The sequence below is a fragment of the Hevea brasiliensis genome, chromosome 18, assembly GCF_030052815.1.
Source record: "Hevea brasiliensis isolate MT/VB/25A 57/8 chromosome 18, ASM3005281v1, whole genome shotgun sequence".
Taxonomy (NCBI): domain Eukaryota; kingdom Viridiplantae; phylum Streptophyta; class Magnoliopsida; order Malpighiales; family Euphorbiaceae; genus Hevea; species Hevea brasiliensis.
The window spans coordinates 51420231-51447594 of NC_079510.1; the positions used below are offsets into that span (position 1 = coordinate 51420231).

At 33.0% G+C, this 27364-nt stretch overlaps 1 protein-coding gene across 1 annotated transcript; it reads right to left on the minus strand.

Moving 5' to 3' along the window:
* Positions 1-2473: 2473 nt before the first annotated feature.
* Positions 2474-6347, minus strand: LOC110638359 (protein DETOXIFICATION 40-like). The gene is made up of 7 exons (XM_058140621.1): positions 5885-6347; positions 5167-5798; positions 4525-4581; positions 4192-4430; positions 2991-3109; positions 2709-2795; positions 2474-2554 (listed from the first exon to the last, which is right to left on the minus strand). Exons 1-7 carry the CDS (start codon positions 6281-6283, stop codon positions 2474-2476), a joined length of 1614 nt encoding a protein of 537 aa, XP_057996604.1. The 5' UTR covers positions 6284-6347.
* Positions 6348-27364: the final 21017 nt, after the last annotated feature.

Genomic DNA, 27364 nt, shown 5'->3' on the forward strand with positions numbered 1-27364 from the left:
ATTAATATATTTAATAAAAAAATTAATTTGTAAATATATTTATTATTAAAATAATTAAAAAAATTAAATTATATTTATAATAAATTTTAAAAGGAATTAAAGGAAACAAAAAAAATTCTATACACGGATGTAAAATCTTATTTTGATCAATCAATGTACCATTCTGGCATTCTGACATCTATCTTCCGTAGAATCGAAGTAGTCAAAATCATTACAAATGGACATTTGAAGGGGGCTAACAGGCCACGACACAGGGTGATGTGTTTTTGCTGGGGACCAGTGGTAATTAAATGGATAATTAATTTAAATAATTAAGTGCGGACAAAGGAATTTTCCCCGTGCTTATGAACAATTTAATGGATATGAGAATCAAAATATCAATTTCGGAACAATCATTCATATTAAATAAAATAATTATTAAAAAAAATTAAAAATACTCTTAAGTAATTGGAAAGTAAATTTGCTTCATATTTTTTTATTTATAAAATTTTTAATTTTAATATTGGATAATCTGTCTTTAAGAATCATAGCCGGCATAGAACAATATATATTAAAAAAAAGGGTTGCACAACTGAATTTTAACAATCTTTTCCAGGCGAATTATCTTGAATTAGACATGACAATTAATGCACAGAAGATTAGGATTTCAAATTATATAAATATTTTTTTCTCCTTTTTATTTGTCACATGTGCCCCCACAGTGACTCATACTATGTGCCCTATAGTGTCTCCCCTGCACTCCCCATTCCAAGCTGCAAGCATATATAAATAGTATATATCATTTGACAAAAACTTTTATACTAAAGTATTAATCAATTTTCAGAACAATAAGGCGCCTTGAGCTTGAGCCCCAATAAAAAGCTAAATGAGAAATAAAAACTTGGATACAAAGCTATTTGACTACGTTAATCTCCATTGAAACAAAAGTTACCAAGAAGCCATAGATTACATTGTTGCCAAGAGAGGCAACAGCAAGCTGAAGATTCCGCAGAAGATCTGAGTAGACATGGAAAGTGGAAACTACATTATTGAGCAAGCCACAACGACAGGCCCTGCTGGCAGAAACAGTGTTTTGAGCAAAAGCAATGCTGCTCTTTGGAGACGCTGGAAGTATGTGAATTCAGTGTTAAATACTTGGCAGTAATTAGTTACTCTTTCTTGGACATGAGCCCTCTTCCTCACGTTATACTTTCTAATTAAGCAGGGAGTTAATTATAAATTTGTTATCTGTTGTTTAATCTGAGGTTTGGGATTTTTTTCTTCTTTATCAGATTTTGATTAGAATTCGAATTCCAAATATTTCAATTACTCTAATTAAATAATTTTAAGCCAATATTGAAGAATTTCCAAAATTTTGAGGATTCAAATCCTTTTTTTTTTTTTTCTTATTCAATTATTACCATAAAACTTGTAATGGATGCGACTTTGGGTTAGAGGGAATTAGGGAGTTATAATTAGTTACTAATTCATCTGATTCACCCACTTTACCCCAATTTTTTTAAAAAACCAAATCCTTAAAAAATCATTTGCAATATAATATTAATTGAACATCATGATTTCTTTTAAGTTAGAAATAACGTTAGAATCGAATTGAATTGAATTCTTATAAAATTTTAATTTCTAAATAAGAGATTAAATCAAATCATCTTGCAATTTATATTTTCCTTTATCATATAATTAATTATTTATATTTTTATCTTAAACAAAATTTTAATTAAATAATATTGAAGATGAAAACATGTAATCAATAAATTTTAATTCAGTACTATCTGCAATATGAACTAAAATGATAAAAATATATAATGTTATTAACTCACATATATTTCAACATTAATCACTTTAATCATAGAAAAAAAATTTCCTACATACAGAAATAAGATATTGTATGTTTCTGCAATAATATTTATATTGCATAGTGATGTAAAATTGCGTTGCTAATAACAGCCCATTTGAACGATGATCACATCATTCGGTCGCCTATATTAATGTTCACTGATGCAGCGCAGGGAAAGGTAACGGCAACAGTAGAATTTTATTTGAATAGAATTTTATTAAATTTAAAGCGGGGTGCTGGATAAATTATATTTAATTTATTTTAATATAATTTTATATAAGTAATTAAATTATTTTATGTATTAAAATAATTAGTTAAAATTAATATTAAAATCTTATCACTTATATTTTTTTCTTTAATTTTATATATTTTTAAAGTAGGTCATTAGTCAATTCATTTTTTAACAAAGTGATTCTGTCAGTGCAATTTTAGTGGCCATTGCACAAATTTATAACCGTCGCTAAAAAGGATTTTTTTTCTTCTATTTTTTTTTTTTTTAATTTTAAGGGATAAAAGAAACTAAACTAGAATGATGACTTTTAACTTATTTAAATTAGCTGTAGAATAAATGTTGGCATCTCCAATTTGCAAATTATATGCATATATGTATATATATGTGATGTTTCATACCAAGCAAAACTAGTTTTTGATCGTGTCATCCTTCAAAAGTGGCTCTGTAATATCATCCCATCTTTCCAAAAGATGTTGTGCTTTCTCAACCTGAAAATATAATTCCAAATTTTAGCATCCTTTGCTTAACTTATCTAACTATATGGGGTTTGATGTTCTTCAAAAAAATGTGCAATATCTCCATTCTTTATAGGTTTATTTTCTATATTCAATTATGGATATTAATAGTTAACAATAATAGTACCTCTTTATTCCAATCGGTTCCATATGTAACCCATAATAAAATGAGAGTTTGTATGATAGTGCCCCCTAACATTCCGGACCATATTCCCTATATGTTTCAAAGGCAAATCAATAAATTCATTAGAATTTAACAAAGTAGAATTTTTTTTTTATGAAGTATGGTGTATCAGATGAGTGGGGATTTAAAGTTGAATCTGCATGATGTCAGGCTAGGAAGGTAAATGTTAGATTTAAAATTTCTGACTGAATAATTTTTGGAAAGCCATTGAGAGAAATTGAGTACCTTTGCTCCCAAGTCGAAAGTGAAGCCAAGAACGTAACCTAATGGTATACCGATGAGATAGTAACATCCAACGTTAACGTATGCTACAAAGGCTTGCCATCCACACCCAACAGCCACCCCTTCAAAAATTGCAGCCACAGAATGTTAGAGATAGGGATAGAGATAGAGAGAGACATGTCTAACATGCAAGTCTAAGAAAATAGAAAAAAGACAAAATAACATAAGCAATGAAGACTTGCCATCTACACTCAATAGCTAGGGGTGAACATTCAGTTCAAGCCGAACCGAATTAAATTATGAAAATCGAATTACATATTTTGAAAATCGAATCGAACTGAATTGGATGAAAAATAGAATCGAACCGAATCGCTCTATTTCAGTTCGATTCAAACCGATCAGTTTTGATTTTTGATTGATTTTTCAATTTAGACTTGATTTTCAAGTTATTTGATCTAATTTTGACTTTAGTTTGAACCTAATAACCATTAATCAATGAAATAAAAAAATTTATATATATAATTAAATATAATTCATAAATTCTCCATAAAAATAAATCAATTCAAAAATTGATTCAGTTCAATTTGAATATATAAAATTATTGTTTGATTCGGTTTAATTGATTTTTTTCTCTTTAAAATCTAATCAAACTAAAATAATCAAAAATTTTAAAATATAAAATTAAACCAATTAAATTTTAAAACCAAATTGATTAAACTGAATTAATTCGATTTTATTTGATTTTTTAATTTAAACCGAAATCTGCTCAACCTTACCAACGGCCACCCCTTCCAAATAAGTGCAGCCACAAAAATTGAGAGATATAGATAGAGAGAGAGGTTACGCTGAACAGGAAAAAAAAAAAAAAAAAAGGGCTTAACAAGGTATTTATTAACTATAAGTACAAATCTTTGTCTCGCTTAAAATGAATTCAGCATCCCAAACTATCACCGTCCCTGAAAATAAAATTAAACCATATTAATATGAATTATCTTTCTTTTCCATTTGTCGGTATGTTTAAAAATATATATATTTTTTATTTAATCATAAATTCAAGATACAATATATATATATATATATAAATAAAATTTATACATAAATAGATAAGTTTTTCCCGATTCATCAATTTTCTTTTTCAATAGGAAGAAAATATCATAATATGATTACCCAATAAAAAGGTCAATTAGATGGAGAATATTATTACCTGATAAGACAGGTTGGATTCCGTTTAGTAAGATAGAGAGGGCAAGGTAAGGAGAGAGGTCAGCTACAGCTTGGGCTACTGTTGTACCGCTAGTGAAGATATAGCTTAAGTAATTTCGCAGTAAAAGCACAAGAATAGCAATGATCAAAGAGATAATTGAGGAGCTTAAAGTCACTATCGCAACAGCAAATGATGCTGATTTGGGGTGTTCAGCTCCTAGCTCATTGCTTACCCTCACACTGTTTTCACAATTTTCAAATACTTGTCATATGAAAGACATTAGTGCTAATCAATCAATTAGTTAAAAAAAAAAAAAAAAAAAAAAACACTAACCTTGCAGCTGCATTGAAACCCACTGAAATCATGAACACCCACCCAGATATAGTCATGCTGCATTTAAATATGTGTCAAGGGGACAAGAAGTGAATCAAGCAAGGAATTTGAAATATTCTTTTCAGATTTTAATTAATTAATAATTAACATGATATTAAAATTCTTTTCCTAAACCATTGGAATAATAATTTAATAGTCCAGTATTTGTCTTGTAGTGTTGGATAAAACATCAAAGGTTCAAACCCGGTCAATTTTGAGAAAATTTCAGGAATATTAAAAAAATTAATTATTATATATATTAAGAGTACTAAAAAATTAATACTTTTTAATTATTTTTTTTTCATTTTAAAAAAATAAAACTTATATTTTTTTATAGAGATAGTGCACATGCATTAGATACACATAATAACATATTTATTAGAGAAACAAAAATCAATTACTTAATTTTTCCTTAATTTAAGAAGATGGCCTTATATATTTTGTGAGTGAGGGTACAATATTGAGTATATCAAATAATTCCTTAATAATCTGATCTCTTAAAATAATTACCAAAGTGAAAACAAAAAAAAAATCTTTTCAGAAAATGAAATTTCCTTTTATATATAAAAATTAATTTACCAAATGAAAGCTATGTATGCTAACCATATGGCGAGGGAGTCCAAGACAATTTCAGCATTTTTGAGCAGCCCAGCAAACAAAACTATAACTTGGTAGTACCAAGTCTCAAGGCACAACATCACAGCTGATGCAGCGGACAATTTCGAGAAACCCCACAGACCAGAGAAGGCTTGCCAAGTGAATCCAATCCATGTTCGCTTGCACTTTGGGCTAACCAAAATGTACATAAACTGTCCCGCCACTAAAATCCACCATGACAAGCTCAAAACCAGCGAGGCACCTAACAATCCCCAACCCGTTATGTAAATAGCAACCCAACTTAGCAAGAGATGCACCACTAGCGTTCCTGCTGAAATGTATGCGCTAGGGAACACAATGCTCTGAGCCTGTAAGAACTTTTGTATTGGAAAATTGGCAGCATATGCAAATATCTGTGGCACAAGACCATAGACGAAATGTGCAGCTTCTGATGCAATTTCTTTTGATTCACCAAGAGCCAGCAAGATTTGCTTGGAGAAGATGTATATGAGAGTGACTGGTATCCCAGTTGCAGTGAGAAGAACCGTTGATCTCTGTAGATAAACTCCGAGCATCTCATACTTGTGTGCCCCATAGGCTTGGCCACATAGTGTCTCCACTGCACTCCCCATTCCTAGCTGCAACGATATATAAATTATATATATTAATTATTTGTTAAAAACTTTGATACAAAACAATTAGTTAACTATATTATTCTAGTTACCATAAGACCATAGGCGAAAACTTGGATTCCAGTGTTGCCAAGAGAGGCCGCAGCAAGCTGAAGATTGCCAAGATGTCCGCAGAAGATCTGCGTAGACATGGAAACTACATTATTGAGCAAGTAAACCACAATAGCAGGCCCTGCTAGAAGAAATAGTGCTTTGAGCTCAAGGAAGACTGCTCTTTGGAGACGCTGAAAGTATGTAAATTCAGTGTTTGATAATATTTCTTCAAGTTCAGAGCTCACTGGCAGTGGCTGCAACGAGGATTGTTTGCGAAGTAACATGGATTGATCTACCTCACTTTGGGTGGAGGCGGACTGTATTGAACTTTCATTATCGGCCATGATCTCTCTATTGCTCACTCTGTGTAGGATTTGTATTGGGATGAAAGCTTGCATGTAGAAAGAAAGTCACAGGAATCACTTCATAACAAATAATTCCACGGTCGAAAACTCTCTTCTAGTCCTGATTTATAAGACTCTAACTGGTGTTGTTATTTGGATGAAATTGTCCTCCACATAATGTTATAATCCAACTCAGTGGCAAATTACCCATATATTTTTATGAAAAATAAAATTATTAATATATATAAATACATATTAAATTTTATTTTGACCCTCCTAAAAATAATTACAGGCTCCAACTCAGACTAGCTTAATAGTTTGTTGTACTATATTTACTCCATGTATAAGACGGTAGAGCTTGAATTTTATTTTTGGAGTCCCAAGATTAAGAATCTAATCAAATACATTTTATTTATTTATTTAAATTTAATTGAAAATCGAATTTAAAATTTTTTAAGACTAATTAGAGAATAAATAGCTAATAAGAGTTCATTAAAAATATTTTAATGTATAATAATTATTAGTATATAATATGTTAGCTCCCTCCTTAAGTTTTCTTGGATTGCGAGTTTACAATAATGCAATTTGATGACTGAAATTGATTTTTTTTTTAATTAAATTTATTGGTGAATGAAAAGGAAAACCAAATTGAAATCATTTGAGTTAAGTTTAATTTTAACTCTGTTTCTTTCCTTACTATTCTCCACATTACTGGATTGAGAAAGATGCAAGTGGGTCGGGGAATAGTTACAATGGCATAGAGCTGCTGGAGTCTAAAATGCAGATGTTTTTGAAGCTTCTGTTAGGAATTGAAGAACAGTCTGCAGACTCTGATTTTGCTATAGATCTATTTTTATTTCAACGTTATCCTGGAGCCCCTAGCTTCTTTTAGAAGCTTGTTCTCGTATTGGTGATGTCATTCAATCTTTTTTGCTGATGGTTCCTTGTATGTACATGCCTGTGGTTGATTAGATGTAGTACAAGTGATGTGGAAGTGGGAATACTAAGCTTATCAGAAAAAAGTTCATAATTAACAAATGAAGAAAGAATAAAATCTCATAGCTTCTTTTGGTTTAATTAAATATTTTAATTTGAAAGACATAATAAACCAATGGGTGAAAGAAATGGGTGAAAGAGATGTCCAACAACTAGTCTATACAGAGAATGTTTGGTTGTGTTATAGAGTTAGCTAGAATAATGGCTTAGATTATCCTATAAAGATGTAGACTAGCATCACACTAAAAGAAGCTGCTACAATTTTTTTTTTTTTTAAATGTTGAAAGATTTCATCTATATAATCAAAGTATAGATAAAATAAAACCCATAAAATGAAGAATATTAACTCACTTAAACATCTATTCTTAACTCACTTAAACATCTATACTCCTCAACAAAACTGAAAAGAAAAAAAAAAAAAACCCTTTATAAGGATTTGAAAACAAAAACACAAATTTTTTATATCAACTTTTATATATACAGTTGTCGAGTGAGAATTAAATTATTTTTCAAACAAGTCAGTTCCAAGATTCTTTATTATAGGCAAACTAGTGATATTATATATAAAAAAAAAAAGGTTCCTATAGCACATTGCACATACATATGTTTTAGTTTTTCATTTAAGAAATTTGTCCTATTATGCGATAGCTTAACTTATTTTGAAAAGAAAAATGAAAAGCTATTGCTTTTGGGTATCCCAATCATCAAGTAATTGATCATAAAGTAGACATTACGAAAGTAGGATTCAACAAGTTACAAGCATACCTTTATATATATATATATATATATATATATATATATATATATATATATATATATATTTTTTTTTTTTTTTAATTTACAAATTTAATTTTCATTTCTGAAGATTTTCCTTTCTTGTGCATTTTGTTTATTTATTTAGTTATTTATATATTGTTCAAGATCTAGGTTATTGCTTCTTTCCTGTTAGCTCATCCCCCTTTCGATCCCGGTGCGTCCTTGGTATCAGAGCCTGGGGGGGAAAAGGTTCTATTTAAGGTTCGGATTCACATTTAAACATTTTTTAGAGGTTGGTAAGATGATCTTAAGGTGATAAGACAGCTTCTTTAGAGGTGTAAACAGGCCTGGGTTGTAAGTCCCGTGTTTAGCCGAGAGGGCGTGTTTAGGGCAGTGATTCCTGGTGCGATTACCTCACTTAACTTAAAAGATCAACCTAGAAAAATTCTTTAAGTATGAATCCAATTTTCTCAGAGGATGCTTTCTTCTTCAAACTCTTCTACCTCATCCTCCGAGTCGAGAAAGATAGTTAATAGTGAAGAAATAATAATCGAAAATTTTGAAAAATGTATAGATAATTGGGAAATTTCAAAAGGATCAAATCTATCAGACTACAAAACTCAATTTTTTCAAAACTGATTTCACAATCAAAACTGAAGAGAGAGATCTTCAGATTACAAAACCCTTTGAGACGATTTCTCTTATGTCTCAAAAATCCTTACAAAAACACAGTGAAAAACAATACAAATACATCCATATAGGTTTAGTCCAAGTTGGAATTAAGCCACTTACAAAAGAAGGGTTGAACACCTCAATCCTAGCAGTTCTTAGAGATACTAGGTTCATAAACTTCCAGGACTCCTTGCTTAGTTCAGTCGAGTCTAGTTTATGCAGTGGACCAATATCTTTTGATTGCTATCCAAATTTCTTGTTTCTTTAAGCAGCGATAATATTACAAAATGTCTTGTTTTACAAATCAAAACTCACAATTACAAAATGCTTGAAGGATCTATTCCTCTTGCACTGATTTACAAAATTCATTACAAAGCTATGGTTTCTGCTTTTGCAACAAAACATAAGTTTCAAAGTAAAAGAGGAGAAACTTTGCTTTTACAAACTGATCTTGCAAAATCCAACACTGTAATCCCTAGATCTATCCAGTGGAAGGACATAACCCTATCAGAAGAATGGATTTTAGAAGGTGCAGTAGAACCAAAATCTTCAAAAATAGTTGAGCCAAACGTTCAACTTAGGCAAGTAACCCAGTATGACGATGGAAGAGTCAGCCTTAGCTTTAACAGAAGCCTTAGGTTTTCAGATGATTCCTCAACGTCCAGTACTGTTGACATAGGAAGAGTATCTCGTATACCTTCTGTCATTAGTTTGCCTGTTACAAAACCAGTTGAAATACAAAATATACAGCCTAGGTATTCTACTTCAGACTTACCTAGCTCTTCTAGGTTTTCTACTTCAGAAATACCTAGATCCACTTTACAAAACGTAAATTACTCTACAAATGTTCCACATCCAGTTTATACAAATTTACAAAATGAGTCTGTTCAGGATGAAACCCAAATAGATTCAGAACCTACTTCTCCTACCTTTTCAGCCATTACAGAAAATGTAAACCATGAACTTAATGTGCTTGAAAAAGAATTTGAAGTAGACAGACAATATTTGAGTGATGATTTTTATTCTCCTAAAAATCATAAAAAGCAAATATGGTTTTTCAAAAATTTCAATAATCAAAGGGAAGAAATTCAAAAGGAATATTATGACTTTGTACACCAACATAAAGTTCATATCCTTTTCTTTGATTGGTTTGAGATGTATGCTAAACAGCATAACATTTCATATCCGTTTTCCAAAACTTTCAAAAAATCAGATCCAGTTTCAAAACCTTCTCAAATTACAAAACCTAAACAACAGGAGTCAGAAGATAATCAATCTGAGTTCATTGCAGCTCTAAAAGATCTTCTAAAGAAAGCAGAAGAAAAACTGTCTGCTAACCAAGCAAAAAAAAAACTGTCTGTTAATCCTGCTACTGTTAGAAATAAAGTTCCTGAATGGGAAATTTCAGATGGTAGAAAAATACAGTCTGAACATCCTTCTCTTAGGATAGTTAAAATTCCCCACTTGGAACAAACAGTAGAAGCAGCCCCTTACAAAATTCCAAATGAAAGTGATTCTGTGAATATAAAAAACATTGTTCTACAGAATAACTTTACAAATGCCCATTTGCATACCATTGGTAAGCAATTACAAAAAATAGAACAAAACCAACAGGCTACAGTTTCCCAAATTGAAACTAAGTCGGATACAAAATTAAAAAACCCAATCTTCAAACCATTCCAAGTTTCCAAAAACAGTCAAAAGGATTTACAAAAAAACAACAATTCTGAATTCATCCAAGCTTTGAGAGACATGAAGACTAGGCTAGAAGCTTCGACTTCTACTCCAGTAGCACCTGAAACACCTGAAACACCTCAAACCTCCCAAAGAAGTGTCAATATAATTGAGGAAAATTCAGATTCAGATGTCCAAAGTCAAGAAAACCAGCCCATCCAAACTGAAAAAATTCAGTCTTCAAAACCTTTACAAATCAATAGACTTTATTGGCCGCGGGTAGCAACACCTCTCCCAATAACAGCTCCAGACTTAGGCTTAGAGAATAGATCTGAAATCCTAACCCAGTCTAAATTCAATGCCTCTACTGTCTATGAATGGAACATAGATGGTATGTCTGAATACAACATCTTGAATTTGCTCCAACAAATGACCATGGCAGCAAATGCTTACAAAACCCAAACTGGAACTCCAGACAGAGCTATTGCAGAACTCCTCATTGCAGGATTTTCAGGACAGCTCAAAGGATGGTGGGATTATCATCTCACGAACCTACAAAAATCTGAGATTCTAGAATCCATACAAACTCAAGAAGATGGTGTGCCAATTCTTGATGAGTTAGGCCAACCAATCCCAGATGCAGTAGCCACCTTGATAGTAACAATCTCCTTACATTTCGTAGGTGACCTATCTCATCTTAAGGATAAAAATGCCGAACTCCTTTCAAATCTTAGATGCAAAAAACTGAGTGATTTTCAGTATTACAAAAACACTTTCCTTACTAGGGTAATGCTTAGAGAAGATTCTAATCAGCCCTTTTGGAAAAAAAAATTCCTTGCTGGACTTCCAATCCTTTTAGGAGAAAAGGTTAGGAATAAAATTAAGGAAGCATTTGGAAATCAAATCCGGTATGATAAATTAACCTATGGTGAACTAGTCAGTCTCACTCAAAAAGAAGGTTTAAAGATTATCAGGATTTGAAATTACAAAAACATTTAAAATGGGAAATGAGAAAAACTCGCTAAGAGTTAGGATCCTTCTGCAAACAATTTGAAATAGGAACCAAAAACCCTACTCCAGACTGTGGAGGGAGTTGTAGCAGAAAACCTTACAAAAAATCATCCCAAAAATACAAGAACTCTTCAAAACCAGAAAAAGATTCCTATTACAAAAAATTTCCAAAAAAGACTAGTAAACCTAGTCCTCAATCCAAATCAAAGATTAAAAATTTAACTTGCTACAAATGTGGTAACAAGGGCCATACTGCAAATTTTTGCAAGTTAAACAAAAAACTTCATGAGTTGCAATTAGAAGAAGAAGTTATTAATAAGATAACTGCTCTTTTAATTGAAACCGAAAGTGAGTCCAGTGATTCTGAACCCACTGGAAATGAAAAAGGATTACAAATTGATGAATTAATCACAAGTTCATCATCCAGTTCTGATTCCGAAAGAGAAAATGAACTATTTACAAAACGAAAATTGAAAATCAATGTTCTTTCAAAGACCAGAAGTTACTCTTAGAAATCCTTACACAGGTTGAAGATTCTCAACTACAAAAGGAATTCTTAGGAAAACTTTTAAAAACCTTTGAAAAACAACCAATGCAAAAACCTTCTATTCTGCCCTCTATTGCAAAAAACACATATGACCTTACAGCCATGTTGGGTAGGAAGAAGACTTCAAAACAACCAACTGTTTCAGTCCAAAGCCTCCAGGAAGAAATAAAAACTGTTAAGATTGAGCTTAATGAACTTAAGGAAAAACAGGCACAGGACTCAGAAGCACTTCAAAAATTACTTTCAAAACAAATCAATGAAGAAGTCGAAAAAGAAGATGAAGAAAATACTTTAGAAATTCAAAGTCTTGAAAAACCTACAAAGGAATTTCTCTTCATCCTTAATGAGATTTCTTCCAGAAAATATTTGATAAAAATTTCGATAGTTTTTTCAAAAGATTTCAAGATCGATACAATTGCCTTATTTGATACAGGTGCAGATATAAATTGTATTAAAGAAGGCATTGTTCCAGAAAAATTCCAAGAAAAAAACTACTGAAAACCTTTCAGCTGCAAACAATTCCAAAATTAAAATTAATTACAAAACAGAGGCTTCAATAGCTAATTCAAATCTTCTTTTACAAACTTCATTTGTTTTAATAAAAGATATCAGTCATAGTGTCATTTTAGGGACGCCTTTCATCAATTTGATTACTCCCTACAAAGTCAACTATGATAGTATTTCTTTTAAAACAAAAAACCAAAATCTTGTTTTTCCTTTTGTTGAAAAACCCAAAACAAAGAATTTGAATATCATAAAGGCTTATTTCACTTTTGATAATCAAATAAATGTTTTGGAACAGGAAACAAGACAGCATTTACAAAAAAAAAATTTCATTAAACAAGCTTGTTTTCAAAAATTAATTTTTTGATTACTGCTTATTACAAACTAACCCATGTGAGTTCTTGCAGATGGCATAATCATCCAACAATGGTGATTTAGTCCACTTTGGACCAATAGTCCTCTCCAAAACTCCTGCTCAAAAATTCAGAATTAATGTAGCCAGAACTGCATTTGTTCCCACAGAAAGGCACCAATGTTTATTAGACAATCTTTGGACTTTAATACAAAACAAAAAGTTGGGGGTAACAGCTCTCAATGCACTTTGTATTGAGTTCAAGGAAGCTAATAAATATGTGGCTGACCTCCTTAGCAGAATTAAATATCATGAGGATCATATCATGGTAGCTCAATCATTCATTGAGTTTTTACAAAACCAAATTTTATACAAATCCATCACATCCAGAATTAGTCCATCAGATCCATCATCTTCTAACCAAAATCATCACCTTGAATTACAAAAACAGGAATTTGAAAGCCTAGGATCCCCACTGGATTCTAGTGTAAAAATTCAAAGGCGAAGGACTGAAGGCCTAGGATGCCCACTGGATTCTAGTGTAAAATTACCATTGGCCCCACTGGTTAATGAGAAAAATTATCACCACAGTGAAGTCCTTTTTGCTTCACTTGGTGCCAATAGGTCCTTAGAACATTTCCAAACTCGTTGTCTTTCGAAGAAATTCAGGCAACAAGTTCTCAACGATCTTCCTCAAGAGATCCGCGAGCAGATCCTACAAAACATCATCCAATCCAGAATCAAAGAACAGCTGGATGTTTTCCAAAAGGGTCTCAATTTTACAAAAAGCAATCAGCAAGGTCACAATGGATGGTCATGGGAATGGGAGTACTATTCAAAACCCCATTTTCATTGCACTTAGGAACATCCTAACAGGTACCCTCTGTGCTATCCAGACTGTGAACATAGCTTAGATTTCAGCATCCCCCGCTTCAAAACCACTCAGATGTCTGGAATCCAATATCTAGACGCCAGAGAACTGTTCAAATGGGGTATGTTAGCTGGAGTCCGAGTTACAAAATCTGATTGTGAAATGACCAGGTTTTTGGGAAATAGAGTCCTCCAAGTAGTAAGAAGACTATTATTCTTTCAGAAACCAGTCAACATACAAATTATTTCAACACCTCCAGAAGTATTAGCAAATGGAGAGCTACAACAAGCGATCCATTACTTCTACCTGGATACAAAACTTCCTCCTCTCTATCATCTTCCGGATTGGCCATGCAATCATGAAGACTATTTTGTCCAACTCAACAAATGGCGAACAAAGAGTGTTGTCGATCACTGGCGAAAATACCGATATCTAGAATATGCACTAATCCATACGGGTACATACTCTCAGATATTTGTTCATTATGAACATTTGCCAGCTCCAAAACGCTTTCATATTGAAACAAGGTATGAAAATTACATGGTTCAATATAAAAGTCACTACGACTTATCTTCTGTCTCGTCATATGACGAAACAAGTGACGACGAGGAGACATGGCACAACTTACAAAACATGATGGAAGGATAAAAGAGTGGTCCCAGCTCCACTCCAATAAAAAAAAAAAGAAAGAAAAAGAAAAAGAAAAAGAAAAGAAAAAGAAAAAGAAAAAGAAAAGAAAAAGAAAAAGAAAAAATTTAAGACCGGCAAAAGAAATTTATGGCGGCAAAATTATCCTTTTTCCTTTATTTTAATTTTTGTAATCATTTTTTTTCTTTTGTAATATTCTCTTTTCCCTCTTCCTTTATTTCAAAACCAGACAGGACACTGTTCACCTGTCATATCTTGTATTGTTCACTTTTTACTGTTCACACGTGAAGGAGACAAGAAGCACTGTTCACACGTGAAGGTATCAAGTGGCAGACACTGTTCAAACTTTCCAAAATTACAAAACTGCCCCTGGATATTTCTATTTAAGGAGGCATCCATCCAAGGCAGAAGGAGGCCACTTCAAAGGAACAAAAGCTCTTCTCCCTAAGCTTTTGTTCCTTTGAAGTGGCCTCCTTCTGCCTTGGATGGATGCCTCCTTAAATAGAAATATCCAGGGGTAGTTTTGTAATTTTGGAAAGTTTGAACAGTGTCTGCCACTTGATGCCTTCACATGTGAACAGTGCTTCTTATCTCCTTCACGTGTGAACAGTAAAAAGTGAACAATACAAGATATGACAGTGGCGATGTCTGTCTGTTTTGAAATAAAGGAAGAGAAAAGAGAATATTACAAAAGAAAAAATGATTACAAAATTAAAATAAACGAAAGGATAATTTTGCCATAAATTTCTTTTCTTGATCTAAATTTTTCTTTTCTTTTTCTTTTTCTTTTTTTTTTATTGGAGTGGAGCTGGGACCACTCTTTTATCCTTCCATCATGTTTTGTAAGTTGTACTATGTCTCCTCGTCGTCACTTGTTTCGTCATCTGACGAGACAGAAGATAAGTCGTAGTGACTTTCATACTGAACCATGTAATTTTCATACCTTGTTTCAATATGAAAGCGTTTTGGAGCTGGCAAATGTTCATAATGAACAAATATCCGAGAGTATGTACCCGTATGGATTAGTGCATATTCTGGATATCGGTATTTTCGCCAGTGATCGATAACTGTCTTTGCTCGCCATTTGTTGAGTTGGACGAAATAGTCTTCATGATTGCATGGCCAATCCGGAAGATGATAGAGAGGAGGAAGTTTTGTATCCAGGTAGAAGTAATGGATCGCTTATTGTAGCTCTCCATTTGCTAATACTTCTGGAGGTGTTAAAATAATTTGTATGTTGACTGGTTTCTGAAATAATAATAGTCTTCTTACTTCTTGGAGGACTCTATTTTCCAAAAACCTGGTCATTTCACAATTAGATTTTGTAACTCGGACTCCAGCTAACATACCCCATTTGAACAGTTCTCTAGAGTTTAGATATCGGATTCCAGACATCTGAGTGGTTTTGAAGCGGGAGATGCTGAAATCTAAGCTATGTTCACAGTCTGGATAGCACAGAGGGTACCTGTTAGGATGTTCCTGAGTGCAATGAAAATGGGGTTTTGAATAGTACTCCCATTCCCATGACCATCCATTGTGACATTGCTGATTGCTTTTTGTAAAATTGAGACCCTTTTGGAAAACATCCAGCTGTTCTTTGATTCTGGACTGGATGATGTTTTGTAGGATTGAGGAAGATCTCTTGAGAACTTGTTGCCTGAATTTCTTCGAAAGACAACGAGTTTGGAAATGTTCTAAGGACCTATTGGCACCAAGTGAAGCAAAAAGGACTTCACTGTGGTGATAATTTTTCTCATTGACCAGTGGGGCCAATGGTAATTTTACACTAGAATCCAGTGGGGATCCTAGGCCTTCAGTCCTTCACCTTTGAATTTTTACACTAGAATCCAGTGGGGATCCTAGGCCTTCAAATTCCTGTTTTTGTAATTCAGGGTGAAGATTTTGGTTAAAAGAGGATGGATCTGATGGACTAATTCTGGATGTGATGGATTTGTATAAAATTTGGTTTTGTAAAAACTCAATGAATGATTGAGCTACCATGATATGATCCTCATGATATTTAATTTTGCTAAGGAGGTCAGCCACATATTTATTAGCTTCCTCGAACTCAATACAAAGTACATTGAGAGCTGTTACCCTCAACTTTTTGTTTTGTATTAAAGTCCAAAGATTGTCTAATAAACATTGGTGCCTTTCTGTGGGAACAAATGCAGTTCTGGCTATATTAATTCTGAATTTTTGAGCAGGAGTTTTGGAGAGGACTATTGGTCCAAAATGGACTAAATCACCATTGTTGGATGATTCTGCCATCTGCAAGAACTCACATGGGTTAGTTTGTAATAAGCAGTAATCAAAAAATTGATTTTTGAAAACAAGCTTGTTTAATGAAATTTTTTTTTGTAAATGTTGTCTTGTTTCCTGTTCCAAAACATTTATTTGATTATCAAAAATGGAATAAGCCTTTATGATATTCAAATTCTTTGTTTTGGGTTTTTCAACAAAAGGAAAAACAAGATTTTGGTTTTTTGTTTTAAAAGAAATACTATCATAGTTGACTTTGTAGGGAGTAATCAAATTGATGAAAGGCGTCCCTAAAATGACACTATGACTGATATCTTTTATTAAAACAAATGAAGTTTGTAAAAGAAGATTTGAATTAGCTATTGAAGCCTCTGTTTTGTAATTAATTTTGATTTTGGAATTGTTTGCAGTTGAAAGGTTTTCAGTAGTTTTTTTCTTGGAATTTTTCTGGAACAATGCCTTCTTTAATACAATTTATATCTGCACCTGTATCAAATAAGGCAATTGTATCGATCTTGAAATCTTTTGAAAAAACTATCGAAATTTTTATCAAATATTTTCTGGAAGAAATCTCATTAAGGATGAAGAGAAATTCCTTTGTAGGTTTTTCAAGACTTTGAATTTCTAAAGTATTTTCTTCATCTTCTTTTTCGACTTCTTCATTGATTTGTTTTGAAAGTAATTTTTGAAGTGTTTCTGAGTCCTGTGCCTGTTTTTCCTTAAGTTCATTAAGCTCAATCTTAACAGTTTTTATTTCTTTCTGGAGGCTTTGGACTGAAACAGTTGGTTGTTTTGAAGTCTTCTTCCTACCCAACATGGCTGTAAGGTCATATGTTTTTTTTGCAATAGAGGGCGGAATAGAAGGTTTTTGCATTGGTTGTTCTTCAAAGGTTTTTAAAAGTTTTCCTAAGAATTCCTTTTGTAGTTGAGAATCTTCAACCTGTGTAAGGATTTCTAAGAGTAACTTCTGGTCTTTTGAAAGAACATTGATTTTCAATTTTCGTTTTGTAAACAGTTCATTTTCTCTTTCGGAATCAGAACTGGATGATGAACTTGTGATTAATTCATCAATTTGTAATCCTTTTTCATTTCTAGTGGGTTCAGAATCACTGGACTCACTTTCGGTTTCAATTAAAAGAGAAGTTATCTTATTAATAACTTCTTCTTCTAATTGCAACTCATGAAATTTTTTGTTTAACTTGCAAAAATTTGCAGTATGGCCCTTGTTACCACATTTGTAGCAAGTTAAATTTTTAATCTTTGATTTGGATTGAGGACTAGGTTTACTAGTATTTTTTGGAAATTTTTTGTAATAGGAATCTTTTTCTGGTTTTCAAGAGTTTTTGTATTTTTGTGATGATTTTTTGTAAGGTTTTCTGCTACAACTTCCTCCACAGTTTGGAGTAGGATTTTTGGTTCCTATTTCAAATTGCTTGCAGAAGGATCCTAACTCTTGGCGAGTTTTTCTCATTTCCCATTTTAAATGTTTTTGTAATTTCAAATCCTGACAAATCTTTAAACCTTCTTTTTAAGTGAGACTGACTAGTTCACCATAGGTTAATTTATCATACGGGATTTGATTTCCAAATGCTTCCTTAATTTTATTCCTAACCTTTTCTCCTAAAAGGATCGGAAGTCCAGCAAGGAATTTTTCTTTCCAAAAGGGCTGATTAGAATCTTCTCTAAGTATTACCCTAGTAAGGAAAGTGTTTTTGTAATACTGAAAATCACTCAGTTTTTTGCATCTAAAATTTGAAAGGAGTTCGGCATTTTTATCCTTAAGATGAGATGGGTCACCTACGAAATGTAAGGAGATTGTTACTATCAAGGTGGCTACTGCATCTGGGATTGGTTGGCCTAACTCATCAAGAATTGGCACACCATCTTCTTGAGTTTGTATGGATTCTAGAATCTCAGATTTTTGTAGGTTCGTGAGATGATAATCCCACCATCCTTTGAGCTATCCTGAAAATCCTGCAATGAGGAGTTCTGCAATAGCTCTGTCTGGGGTTCCAGTTTGGGTTTGTAAGCATTTGCTACCATGGTCATTTGCTGGAGCAAATTCAAGATGTTGTATTCAGACATACCATCTATGTTCCATTCATAGACAGTAGAGGCATTGAATTTAGACTGGGTTAGGATTTCAGATCTATTCTCTATGCCTAAGTCTGGAGCTGTTATTGGGAGAGGTGTTGCTACCCGTGGCCAATAAAGTCTATTGATTTGTAAAGGTTTTGAAGAATGAATTTTTTCAGTTTGGATGGGCTGGTTTTCTTGGCTTTGGACATCTGAATCTGAATCTTCCTCAATTATATTGACACTCCTTTGGGAGGTTTGAGGTGTTTCAGGTGCTACTGGAGTAGAAGTCGAAGCTTCTAGCCCAGTCTTCATGTCTCTCAAAGCTTGGATGAATTCAGAATTGTTGTTGTTTTGTAAATCCTTTTGACTGTTTTTGGAAACTTGGAATGGTTTGAAGATTGGGTTTTTTAATTTTGTATCCGGCTTAGTTTCAATTTGGGAAACTGTAGCCTGTTGGTTTTGTTCTATTTTTTGTAATTGCTTACCAATGGTATGCAAATGGGCATTTGTAAAGTTATTCTGTAGAATAATGTTTTTTATATTCACAGAATCACTTTCATTTGGAATTTTGTAAGGGGCTGCTTCTACTGTTTGTTCCAAGTGGGGAATTTTAACTATCCTAAGAGGAGGATATTCAGACTGTATTTTTCTACCATCTGAAATTTCCCATTCAGGAACTTTGTTTCTAACAGTAATAGGATTAATGCATGCTTTTTCTTACGCTTGGTTAGCGCATGCTTTTCTTCTGCTTTCTTTAGAAGATCTTTTAGAGCTGCAATAAACTCATATTGATTATCTTCTGACTCCTGTTGTTTAGGTTTTGTAATTTGAGAAGGTTTTGAAAATGGATCTGATTTTTTGAAAGTTTTGGAAAACGGATATGAAATGTTATGCTGTTTAGCATACATCTCAAACCAATCAAAGAAAAGGATATGAACTTTATGTTGGTGTACAAAGTCATAATATTCCTTTTGAATTTCTTCCCTTTGATTATTGAAATTTTTGAAAAACCATATTTGCTTTTTATGATTTTTAGGAGAATAAAAATCATCACGCAAATATTGTCTGTCTACTTCAAATTCTTTTTCAAGCACATTAAGTTCATGGTTTACATTTTCTGTAATGGCTGAAAAGGTAGGAGAAGTAGGTTCGACTGCTTGGGTTTCATCACAATGCACTCATTTTGTAAATTTGTATAAACTGGATGTGGAACATTTGTAGAGTAATTTACATTTTGTAAAGTGGATCTAGGTATTTCTGAAGTAGAAAACCTAGAAGAGCTAGGTAAGTCCGAGGTAGAATACCTAGGTCAGATATTTTGTATTTCAACCGGTTTTGTAACAGGCAAACTAATGACAGAAGGTATACGAGATACTCTTCCTATGTCAACAGTACTGGACGTTGAGGAATCATCTGAAAACCTAAGGCTTCTGTTAAAGCTAAGGCTGACTCTTCCATCGTCATACTGGGTTACTTACCTAAGTTGAACGTTTGGCTCAACTATTTTTGAAGATTCTGGTTCTACTGCACCTTCTAAAATCCATTCTTCTGGTAGGGTTATGTCCTTCCACTGGATAGATCTAGGGATTACAGTGTTGGATTTTGCAAGATCAGTTTGTAAAAGCAAAGTTTCTCCTCTTTTACTTTGAAACTTATGTTTTGTTGCAAAAGCAGAAACCATAGCTTTGTAATGAATTTTGTAAATCAGTGCAAGAGGAATAGATCCTTCAAGCATTTTGTAATTGTGAGTTTTGATTTGTAAAACAAGAGATTTTGTAATATTACTGTCGTTTAAAGAAACAGTAAAATTTGGATAGCAATCAAAAGATATTGGTCCACTGCATAAACTAGACTCGACTGAACTAAGCAAGGAGTCCTAGAAGTTTATGAACCTAGTATCTCTAAGAACTGTTAGGATTGAGGTGTTCAACCCTTCTTTTGTAAGTGGCTTAATTCCAACTTGGACTAAACCTATATGGATGTATTTGTATTATTTTTCACGGTGTTTTTGTAAGGATGTTTGAGACAGAAGAGAAATCATCTCAAAGGGTTTTGTAATCTGAAGATCTCTCTCTTCAGTTTTGATTGTGAAATCAGTTTTGAAAAAATTGAGTTTTGTAGTCTGATAGATCTGATCCTTTTGTACTTTTGGAATTTCCCAATTATCTATACATTTTTCAAAATTTTCGATTATTATTTCCTCACTATTAACTATCTTTCTCGACTCGGAGGACGAGGTAGAAGAGTTTGAAGAAGAAGCTGTCCTACAGAAAATTGGATTCATACTTAAAGAATTTTTCTAGGTTGATCTTTTGAGTTAAGTGAGGTAATCGCACCAGGAATCACTGCCCTAAACACGCCCTCTCGGCTAAACACGGGACTTACAACCCAGGCCTGTTTACACCTCTAAAGAAGCTGTCTTATCACCTTAAGATCATCTTACCAACCCTAAAAATGTTTAAATGTGAATCCGAACCTTAAATAGAACCTTTTCCCCCCCAGGCTCTGATACCAAGGATGCCAAGGATCGAAAGGGGGATGAGCTAACAGGGAAGAAGCAATAATCTAGATCTTGAACAATATATAAATAATTAAAGAAATAAACAAAATGCACAAGAAAGGGAAATCTTCAGAAATGAAAATTAAACTTTGTAATTTAAATATGAATATACATTTATATATTCAATAGGCGGCAGAGCCAGTCCGTTATGAACATATATACGTATATTTATGCAGATCAGGCGGTTGAACTGACCATATGCATGCTAAAGAAATAAATTTGAAATTTTGTAAAAGAAATTGAAGAAAACTTACTTCAAAATCTTATAAAATTTGTAAGATTTGTACAAAGGTTTTGGAGATGTAATTCCGGGTAGGACTTATAAAGGTTGCTCAGCACATGAGCTTCCTAAGATCTACTACAAGGAAGTTACAGGGTTTGTAGGTTTGTAGGTGAGGTAGAGGTAGGGCAGGATGGGAAGTGAATCAACCTTCTTGCTCCTTCTGAACCTCAGGGGAGACTTCTTCAGGACCTTCTTCAGATTCTCTCGGCTTTGAGAAGCTTGAAAGGGAGAAGCTTGAAGAGGGAGAAGCTTGGGTAAGCTTTTGTTCCTTTGAAGTGGCCTCCTCTGCCTTGGATGGATGTCTCCTTAAATAGAAATGTCCAGGGGCAGTTTTGTAATTTTAAAAAGTTTGAACAGTGTCTGCCACTTGATGCCTTCACGTGTGAACAGTAAAAAGTGAACAGTATAAGATATGACAGGTAAACAATGTCCTGTCTGGTTTTGAAATAAAGGAAAAGAGAACAAAGTAAAAATGATTACAAAATTAAAGGAAAATGAAGAGAAAGGTAAAAGTGCCTAATTTGAAAAATTAAAATAAAGAGAATAAAAAGCAAGATGGATAATTTTGCCGCTATAAATTTCTTTTGCCGGTCTTAAATTTTTTCTTTTTCTTTTTCTTTTCTTTTCTTTTCTTTTCTTTTTCTTTTTCCTTTTCTTCTTCTTTATATATATATATATATATATATATATATATATATATATATATATATATATATATATATATATATATATATATATATATATATATTGTATAGAGCAGTATTCTATATCGTATTAGAACTTCTAAATCAAAAGGCACTAGTTTGTGATCTCTTTGTCAATCCAAGCATACATTTAACTTGAATAGTCCATGTTAGTGCCTATTCTTGTATCTTTAATTTTGTCTGCCTTTCTCTTTCCAACTGACGAGGAGAGAAGATAATCTTAATGTTCAACTAATTTTCATCACTCTAATCATTATGGGTACAAATCCCTCACCCACACCCACCCACAAGGGGAAATTTTCACTTAAACATATGATATCCCTTTAAAGCTTGTTGCTTTACTATTGATTTCCTTCTCTTTTAGAGGGTAAAGATTGGATTTCGTCTTTATTTTTTGCTAATTAATGAAGCAAACAATTTGATTTCTAAAAGTTATTTGATATTTCTAATATAGTGGACATAGCCATTAGATTCATAGATTGCAATTGCATAATAAGAAGTGAGATTTTAGACAATTCACATCAGTTAAGAAAGGTTGCACTCCATTGAGTAAAGTAATCATTGCTTATTTTACGTTCTCTGACTATATGTACTATATGTTTTGGTGGAGTTTCCACTTCTTTTATTCTGTGGCCGATATCTCTAACGCATTTTTATGAGCAAAATTTTTATTAAAATTTTAAATTTATAAAAAAATTATTATTTATTATCCAACTACACCCTGATCATCATCAGACATTTTCGATATATCTAAATCTAGGATGACAAGTTAAAGTAATATATATATATATATATATATATCAGGATGTACTGGAATATAATCCAAGACATAAATACTAACAGACCAAAAAAAGCACGGTGTAGCAAGACATAAACTCTAGCGCATTTAGTAGTTCCCTGTGCGGCGGCGAGGGAGATATTCATCCTTTGCACTGCCAGATTGAATGATTCGGGTTTCGTTACCCGAATTCTCCAGGGTTTCAAGTGAAGGTTTGGTTTAATAAAACTTTTGATCTTCGCTTTAGACTTCAGCTAGGCTTTCTAAGTGTGATGGGCTTATAAATTTCTTTCTATCAAAAAAAAAAAAGTGATCGGGGCAAGAAATTTGATGATATAATTGTAAGCTTATTTAAGGATGTAAATATAAATGTTAGCATTCAAATCCTTTATTACATAATCCCCAAATAGGAAATATACGTTAAATTTTTTTACCTGCTGAATGGCTTCGATTAGGTGTCCCCATATGCATGTAGACAAAGCAGGAATTGAAAATTTGCACTTGTAGCATAATATATATATATATATATATATATATATATATATATATATATGCTAAAATACATTAAAAGCTCATAGGGTAAAAATGCACAACTTGAATTTAAGAATGACGATAAATTAAATATTTATTAATATTTAATTAAATTTTAATTATTTAAAATAAATTTGAGTTTAAAGGTAATAATGATTATGAATTTGAGATGGATTTAGTTTTAATTTATTTATATAAAAAATTAATTAAATATAAAATAAATATTTTTTATAATAATATTTATAAAATTTTATATATTTTATTTTAAATAAAATAAAATTTAATTATTTATAAAATTATTATATTTTAAAATATAATTATTAATATATTTTATTTTTTAATAAATTATTAATAAATAAATATTTTTTTCTCTATAAAAAAATTTATAATGAAAATAATAATAATTTTATTTTCATTGATATTTTACTTTTTTTTTGTAACTTCAGTTATTTTTTCTTCCTCAACTTTTTTTTTTTATATATAAAATAAGTCCTAAGGTGATCTCAGCATTCTGGAGCAAGCCCGCAATATCAAAATCAAAATCTCGAAGCACCAAGTCTTGAGGCAGAGCATTATGACAGATGTCAGCTTTTTTCTTGTACTAGGAGACAAGCATTTGAACAATGTACAGTAAATTTATTTGTTTTTTCATTTACTAAAGAGTTGTACTATATAATATAACTAATTCAAATAAAATATTTATGATTCTCAGTCTAGAATTAATCTTCTCTCTGCGGAAAAAAAAAAAAAAAATCCTTCTCTCTACACAATTAGAAGAGGCAAGGCGGAACACTGAATTATGAAATAGAGAGGCAGTCAGAGGTATTGAAAAGGAATTGCTGGAGGAAGTTAAAAGGGAAGAACTCTTTTGGGCGCAGAAGGCAAGATAGGAGTGGTTAAAAACAGGGGATAGGAACACCAGTTATTTTCATGCAAAGGTAACTCAACGTCGATGCAGGAACCAGATCAACAATATTCAGGATCATATGGGACGATGGTGTTCTAATTCCAAGAAATATTAGATGTCGCACTAAACTACTCCAACAACTTGTACACCACCTCGAGACCGAATAACATGAGTCAAGTTACGGTGGGGTTCTTGCCTAGATTTACTGCACAAATGAATGAGAGTCTCACAAGATCTTTCTCTAGGGAAGAAATCAAGGCTGCGACCTTCTCTATACACCCACATAAAGCATCAGGGGAGATGGAATTAGGGGCATTTTTTTTCCAGAAGTATTGGGGAATAGTCAAAGATAGTGTCTACGAGGCAGTGCTTGAATTTTTCCACACAGGAGAACTCTTAGAGAAGTATTAATCACACCATTATCACTCTTATCCCAAGGTCAAGCAAGTGCAGACAATGAAAGAGATATATATATATATATATATATATATATATATTTTTTTTTTTTTTTCTTTCTTTTGATAGTTATATGGGGATAGTGGATGAAACCGGGAATGTGGCCTTAAGTTCATTATGCTCTTGCCAGTGGACTAAAGTTAGTGGGGCAACAATGAAAGAGTTGAGACTAATTGGGCTTTGCAATGTCATTTATGAGATAATTTCTAAATTGCTTACAAGGACACTTCAGCCGATTATGCACTCCCATATTAGCATGGAGCAAAGTAAGGTAGATTGATTTCCGATAACATCTTACTTTGTCATGAAATCATGCACTATATAAAAGTCAGCATAAAGGTCGAAAAGGGAATATGACAATCAAACTTGACATCAGTAAGGCCTATGATATGGTAGAATGGAATTACCTTCATCGCATGCTCAATTGCTTTGGTTTCAACTCTGTCTGGACTAAATGGATCATGGAGTCTGTATCGACTGTGACATAATCGCTTCAAATCAATAGTAACAAAGTCGGTTTCATTACTCCTTCAAGAAGTTAAGGCAAGATGACCCTCTTTCCCCTTATCCCTTCCTGTTTTGTGTAGAAGGGTTATCACATATGCTTAAAAACTCTCGCTTGTGAGGCATCAAAATTGCCAAGAGGGCACCAGCAGCCTCTCACCTCCTGTTAACAGATGACTCCATTTTCTTCTCCAAAGCTTATACTACAGATGCAGAGATGACCAAACAAGTCCTTCACCAGTATTCAGAGGCTAGTGGACAATTGGTAAATTTGGCCAAGTCCTCAATTATTTTCAGCAACAATACGCCAAGAAAGACTCGTTTGGCCATCTCAGCAATCTTGCAGGTTAAAATCATGTTGGGTCAAGAGAGATTTCTAGGTCTGCCAACTAGTTTTCCTAGATCCAAGAAGTAGCTTTTCTCGCACATCATAGACAAAGTTCATCATAAGATATCAGGTTGAAAGGAGCAACTACTATCTATAGGGGTAAAGAGGTTCTGCTTAAAGCAGTTGCTACTGCCTTGCCAGTGTATGCCATGGCATGCTTTAGAATGCCAGAGTCTTTATGCCAGGATATTAATATAATGATGGTAAACTTCTGCTGGGACCAAACAAAGGAGGAGACGAAGCTGTGCTGGATTGCATGGAGACACTTATGTGGACCAAAAATTCAAGGAGTACTAGGATTCAAAGACATAAATGCCTTCAATATGGCATTCCTTGCCAAGCAGGGGTGGAGAATTCTAAATAACCCGCATTCTTTATTAGCGCGGGTACTCAAAGGGAAATATTTTCCCTTCACATCTTTCTTGGAATCTCATATTGGTAGTAATCCCTCATGGGGATGGAAGAGCATCATGTCGGGAAGAAGGGTGATTGAAAAAGGGGTAAGATGGCAAGTCAGCAATTGGCAATCTGTTTTATGCAAAGTGGATAATTGGGTGCCCAACTGCTTCCCCAATCCACCAAAGGTTAAACCACAACATGATGAGAGTGTAGTTTGGGTGAAACAACTTATGAATGACAGTGAGCCTTCATGGGACATCCACCAGCTAAAAGAGAATTTCGTGGAGGAAGATGTTAACAACATCCTAGTGATCGCAATTGTAATCTTTAGAAGGGATGATCAGATAACTTGGCACTTCACAAGGCATGGGAAGTTTGTGGTGAGGTCGGGGTGCTTTGTGGCCAAAGATCTTCTATCCTCCAGAGATAGAGTGGGAACTGCAGGTAGGGGAGAGCAGTTTTCGGTTTAAACCAAAAAATCGAACCGAACCGATTCAATTTGATTCAATCAGTTCGGTTTTAAAATTCAATCGGTTTGGTTCAGTTTATAATTTTGATAATTTCGATTAATCAGTTCGGTTCGGTTATTTTCATAAAAAATTAAAAAAAAACCGAACTGAACCAACATTATTAATATATATAGGAAATCAAAGAAAATCAAAGCAAACCGAATCGAATCAAATCAAACCGAACCAAAATCAAAGAAAATCGAACCCAACCTTAAGATTTTTGAGTTTTGATTTCTAATTTTTTTTGTTTTTATGTTTTATTATTTAGATTTAATGTTAAAAATATGAAATTTTATAAATTTCGATTTGATTGGTTTAAAACCGAACCGAACCGATCTTTATCGGTTCGATTCAATTTGATTTTCTCTTATTAATTGATTTGGTTCGGTTTTTAAAATTTTTATTTTCGATTTTCGGTTTTATCGGTTTGGTTCGGTTCGAAACCGAACCGATCTTTTGCACACCCCTAACTGCAGGGCCAAGTCCAAGAACACAACAGGATTTGCAAGGGTTCTAGAAGAATATATGGAAGTTGAATCTCCCTAAGAAATTGGCAATCTTTTCGTGGAAAATGCTGAGGAACAAACTTCTGACAAGGGAAGTGCTCAATAAGAGAATGCCAATATGAATAGAGAATATCCAATGTGTGGTGAGATTGAGACAGCCAAACACCTTTTCTTCACATGTCCAAAAGCAATTAAAGTTTGGGTTCACTCTCCTCTACGACTACGATTTGCTATGTTG